This window comes from Odontesthes bonariensis, unplaced genomic scaffold (genome assembly GCF_027942865.1).
Source record: "Odontesthes bonariensis isolate fOdoBon6 unplaced genomic scaffold, fOdoBon6.hap1 scaffold_165, whole genome shotgun sequence".
Lineage (NCBI taxonomy): Eukaryota > Metazoa > Chordata > Actinopteri > Atheriniformes > Atherinopsidae > Odontesthes > Odontesthes bonariensis.
Genome location: NW_027457389.1, coordinates 9,195 through 14,992, shown reverse-complemented (window position 1 = coordinate 14,992; position 5,798 = coordinate 9,195). Strand labels below are relative to the sequence as shown.

Genomic DNA, 5,798 nt, shown 5'->3' with positions numbered 1-5,798 from the left:
TGTATATACATTTATTTATATATATATATATATATATATATATATATATATATATATATTTGTAATATTATTTAATAGTATTTGTATTACTAGTATTATAATAGTATTATATATAATAGTATTTGTGTATATTTGTAGTTGTAACTCAATAAAAGAGTAACTTAAGTTAAATCATGTGCGTTAAACTGTATTTAATGTTTTTAATGTGCTTGTGTTTGAGTCAAAAATACACAATTTAATTTATGTAATCATTTTCAACAAAAAAAATGAAGTAACTAACTTCTAGAATTGAGAAGATGTTAAGTAAAATGTTTAAGTTTTAAGAGGTTTGTATAGCTTTCCTGAACTTAAACAAGTTAAGTTTACATAATTTAAATTTTACAGTTAGCTATACTTGCTTTCAAAACAAAAATACTGAGTAAAAGTAACTATCTTTACTTTTTGTACATTAAAAAAATTGAGTAAAAATTGAGTAAACTAAACAAGTAAAAAGTACTTGAACAAGGATGTTTTTATTACTTAAAAAAATCGTTTCAAAAATCGTTTACTAAAATACTACTACTCAAAACTTTCAATGTAATCAATTTAAAAAATATTTTGAGTTAAAATAACTTATCGGGTTTTACAGTGTAGGATAACAGCTTTCGGTGGAGACAGTGTGACGATGTGGGGCAGCATCTTCCTCACAAGGCTTGTCATCATTGGAGGGAATCAGAATGGAGAGAGATATCAAGATGAGATTCTTTCACCAGTAGCAATCCCTTATCTACAAGATCTGGGACCAAAGTCTATCCTCTAAGATGACCACCCTCGCCCCCACAGAGCAGGCTTTATCAAAGACTACCTCCGGAATTTGGGAGTGCAGACAATGGAATGGCCTTCCTGCAGTCCTGACCTCAACCCACGTTAAACATTAACATATTTATCTATCGATCTATAGACGTAAATCGATTTTAGGCCTCTATTGGTCCTGAAATGACTTTTTTCCTCACTGTAGTCAGTTTTACAGAGACTGTATTGATCTCTAAGCAGTGGAAGGACAGCCCACAAAAAATAACTTCCCCAAAGGAAAACTTTGCATATGAAAATTACGCCAAGAATTTTTCATACAGTCTAACGTCCGACTTCACATATATACCAGTTCAATTCATACCGGACTTCAGAACCTCCGGCCGTTGTACTCAGACTTGTAAGTAACTTTAATATTTCCAATGTACTTATCAGATGAATAGAGTATCAAACCTTTACAATGTGACTGAAAGACTCACATGGAGCTAGTTTTTAAATCATACAGTCAACTTTTAGTTGAGTTTCATTTGGTAAAAATCTTCTTTCTCGATGACAAAATCAAAACCTTTGATGGTTTATAGCTGTGAACAAGTACAGACTAAGTTAGTTACTGAGTTTACATATAAATTTGACCATCAGTCAACAGGAAACTAATCAGGCAATATACTAAAAATCATTTATTTCTTTTGGGCTCATCTTCATAAAGAACCACAAACTTTCTTTTGTTGCAATCTGTTTTTTCTTGGTTATTTTAATGATTGTAAGGTGGATAAATTTGAGAATAATTTTGGATTATTCCAGTTTTCAACCAGTAGAGATCTCACTCAGGCAGAATAAATCCAGATATAACAAGTATTCGTTTGGAAATATTTGCAAATAAAGTCATGTAGAAGCTTTACAGCTGGTTTTGTGTCACATTATCTTCTTGTTTGCAGTAAACATCAAAATGGATGGGTTCATGATGATGATGATGGCTGCTCTGTTCTTTGGTAAGAGCATTAATGTTTCAGCATTATCGATGAAATAAATGAGTGTTTCTCTTTTTTAATCATACCACATCGACAGGTGATGACAGAAGACAGTTTTCTTCTATTGAAACACAGAAAAAGGGGATAAAATCTAACAGTATTTTTCCAGTAAACAGTAACTGACTTTATTAATTAAACAAAACACTACAACAATACACCTCTGTTTATACCAACATTTTCTGCCCTGTAGTACAAATTTAGTTTCATTTGTTTAAATTATTCAATAAACACTAACTACATCCTCCATCTGTATGTAGGACTTGACCTCAGCTCCTGCTCACAGTGCCCCGCGCGTCATTACCACTATGTTAACTTACAAATGAATTGGACCGACGCTCAACAGTACTGCAGAGACAAATACACCGACTTGGCCACCTTCGAAAGCATGGATGATATAAGCAGGCTGAAAGTAGATTTCTCTTATTCCTGGGCGTGGATCGGACTCTGGGATGACCCCAAGTCCTGGAAAACTTCCATGGGCAATGACACCAACTCTTGGAGATGGTCAACGACCGGGGAAACGAGCAAAACCGGTTTCCAGATGTGGGATTCTGGTCAACCAGATTACAAAGGGGCAAAGGAAACGTGTGTAGCGATGGAAACCGCAGGAGTATGGTTTGATACGGATTGTTCCCAGACCAGAGACTTTATTTGCTACAATGGTAAGTCATGTTTTATAGATTTAATCCAGTGATTTTTAAAAGATTTTTTCGTAAATAGTAATAAAAGGTGTCTCCTCCGGTGCAGCAAAGCTTCTCTTTATGCCTCTTACTGTGGAACACCCTGAGTGCCAAGCACATAAAACTTTACGCACGTCTTAGTAACTATAACTATAATAGATTCTATTTAAATAAGGAAACGTATACATTCATTTGATGCTCTTTGTATGTGCCAGCAGTCATGAAGCCTTATTGTTAGGCTTATTTATATTTAGATCATTATTGTTATTATTATCTAAACGTAGAGGGAGCTGCTATTTCATGACCTTGTGCGAATGTCCTCTAAATTATAATTCAAGGCTCAACAAGAAACTTAACTGTGGAACAAAAGACATAAACATGGCTGAGGCTAACGAAAACAAAAGACTTGGTATGATACATAAAAAACACTTAACTTATCGTGGAGGCGTAGCATGAGGGGTGAAAATCGACAAAGAAAACTAGCCTGGAAACTAAATAGGGACTGAGTGACAGGTGAGTGAGTGCAGCTGAGGGGAAAAAGACAGGTGAAGTGAGTGAAACTAATGAGCTGGTAAGTGAAGTGAGGGGAAAAGCAAATGGCAAAACATGAACCCAAGACATAAAACCTAAAATATGTAAAACATAAAACTAAAAACATGGGAAAATCCCATGGGCGTGACACCCTTAGGAGAACCACAAGCTGGCAGGTTTCCAGTAAATAGTTCTTGTTGGCTTCTATCTAAGCACTTGGGAACAGCTGAGCAGTCGTTATCAATATCTTCATCATTGTGCAAAAACAAACTGAAATGCAGCACAAGAGGAATAATTGAACTTCCACTGGTTTATTTTCTGTTGCAGTTACAAAGCAAAACAAGAAAAACTATGTGTACATCTCACAAGGGGTAACATGGAAGTCTGCTCAAGAGTACTGCAGGAAACACTACACGGACTTAGCAATGATTGAAAATGAGGAAGAAAACGCTGAGGCTAACAGGACAAAACCATCTGGAACTACACCTTGGATCGGTCTGTACAGAGTTCCATGGACTTGGTCCGACAAGAGCAAAAGCTCCTTCACCAACTGGAACCCTGAAGACAAGAGGAAATATGGTGGTGATAACAGACACTGTGTGATGGCAGATACATCGCACAGGTGGGTTAATTACTACTGTAGTTCCAAGAAGCCATTCATCTGCCATCAAGGTGATTATTCACAACGTAATAAAGAAATACATTTTCTTTTCAGTTAAAATGTGTCCCATTATTTCTGACTCAGTGTTTATGTTCAGTTTCAAGGATGTTCAGTTCCACTTTCAAGATAACGACTGAGACTGATGCTGACCTGACTGATCCAGCTATTTACAGCCAGGTCCTCCAGCAGGTAAAACTTTCTGTCCCCGTTTTTATTTCAGTATAAATTATGGTTATGTCGGTGACTGCTTATTTAATTCCTCTTCAGATGAACGACTTGCTGACACGTCAGGGATTGACTGACTTCAAACTGCGATGGAAGAGTCCACCCAAAAAAACTGAAAAAAAAGACTGAGAGGAATTCACAAAACTCAGTGATTTAAATCAAGGAACAATCATGCACTCAACTGTTCTTAATGCCGTTTTGATTGTCTCTCTTCACTGTGGTGAACTGTACTTAAGCTTTTATGTAGTTTGACTTGAGTGGTATTTGATTTATAACCAAATCACATACGCATATATATTTGTGTGGATTTTCACTGGTACAACTTAAAACTGAATGCCATTAGATTTTAGTCCCGGGTGATGTGGTAAAAGCCATGGTTACCTTGGCAGCAGCAAGTTTTATTAAGCATCTTATTCAAATATTAGCTCAGTCTCATTGAACATAAGAAGGAATTTAGAAACATACGCAGATCAGTAGTTTTTTCCTCCATCTTTCAGTTCAAGTAGTCATCAACATGGTGATAAAATGTGCATTTACATTTGATCATTTAGCAGACGCCTGTATGAAAATTAGGTAAGCAACATTTAAGCCCCATCTTGTCAGAAACCCTGCTAACATCTGCTTACATCTGGCTCTGAAATGCATGTGAAAATGTTTAATTGCTGTTTTGTTCTGTGAGAAATGATTCTGCAGCAGACGTGGCTTTTATTCAGCTCCAGCTCTACTTCAGTTGGAACACAAAACCCTGAAGTACATGATGATTTTACCTGTGCATAACTCACATTTTCTAAACAGTAACACGTCTGCAACCGTAATGTCTCACGTGGAGGCTCAGAAACCGACAGCAGCAACTCGTGGACAAAATGAGAGACGGGACTGATAGATTTTTTAAGTTTCTTTTTCTTTCTTTTGCTCTAATTTAAGTGACAGATTGAACCAAAGTGGCACTTTTACCAACAACTAATCATATGATATGCATTTTTAACAGAGCTTCATTAAATAAGGGCCATGATTTCTGTGCTTGTTTGTTGTTTTATTCTTTTTAATAATTACTTTAGTTCAATTCATATTTTTAAACACTGTTCAACTTTGATGTGTTTTTATTTCTCACTGAGTGATTTGACTTTATTACTGTCATCAGCAGATAAGATAACCTGGAACATGTTTTAAGATAAATAAAGATAGTCTGAATAATAATGAGCTTGTTTTCGGATTTTTCAACCAATAAAACTCTGAGCATGTCTTTATATTCCCAAGAGATCTTCAAGTTTACAGCAATGACAGCCGCTGCTTATTATAAAACAATTTCAAATCCATCAGTGTTTTTACTTATGATTTTCCCTTCAATTTTATGATCATTTTTTTTCTACAAGACATGTTTTCTGCAAAGAGACCATGTCTATACTCAGATTAAACATGTGTCCCTGATTATTGTCTGTCTGTGATTATACCTGTGCAGTTTTATCTGTGCTGCATGTGTATATATTCATGGTAACATCACGTGACCACTGCATCAGCAGCATCTGATGTCATTTTCTATATTCAGATTACACATTCAAGGTTTAAGTTCATTTTTATTTTCCCCCGAGGGGCCATTTAGTGTGCAGCAGCAGAAACGGTCATCCTTTCCACATGTATGAATCCTCACTGCAGATAAAACATCAGTGAATGTAAACAGAGGTTTGACATAAAAATAGTAAAGTAGTAGTTTCTACGAGCTGGTGGAGGAACCTCACACTTGTTAAAAAGGGGGTGACCAGGGTCAGAAAAAAAGGATTGAGCCTTCAACACTGCACGAAACCTGGTACAGAACTGTTTTCACGTTCAAACTTATTAGCTTACGGTAAAAATGCATCCTATGTGTGCCAACTTCAGCAAAGTAGG

The 5,798-nt window shown here is 35.9% G+C and overlaps 1 protein-coding gene across 1 annotated transcript; it reads left to right on the top strand.

The window, feature by feature from the left end:
* The first annotated feature begins 1,730 nt into the window (after positions 1-1,730).
* LOC142376080 (putative C-type lectin domain family 20 member A) lies at positions 1,731-5,089 on the top strand. Its single transcript, XM_075459906.1, has 5 exons — positions 1,731-1,778; positions 2,075-2,479; positions 3,356-3,700; positions 3,787-3,878; positions 3,957-5,089. The coding sequence occupies exons 1-5, from the start codon at positions 1,736-1,738 to the stop codon at positions 4,041-4,043; spliced, it is 972 nt and encodes a 323-aa protein (XP_075316021.1). The 5' UTR covers positions 1,731-1,735; the 3' UTR covers positions 4,044-5,089.
* Positions 5,090-5,798: the final 709 nt, after the last annotated feature.

Excerpts from the sequence above, each read along its gene's own strand:
- LOC142376080 (XM_075459906.1), top strand. The coding sequence starts at position 1,736 with ATGGATGGGTTCATGATGATGATGATGGCTGCTCTGTTCTTTG. Across the intron at positions 1,779-2,074 it reads GATGGCTGCTCTGTTCTTTG|GACTTGACCTCAGCTCCTGC; the intron begins GTAAGAGCATTA and ends ATCTGTATGTAG. Across the intron at positions 3,879-3,956 it reads ACAGCCAGGTCCTCCAGCAG|ATGAACGACTTGCTGACACG; the intron begins GTAAAACTTTCT and ends ATTCCTCTTCAG.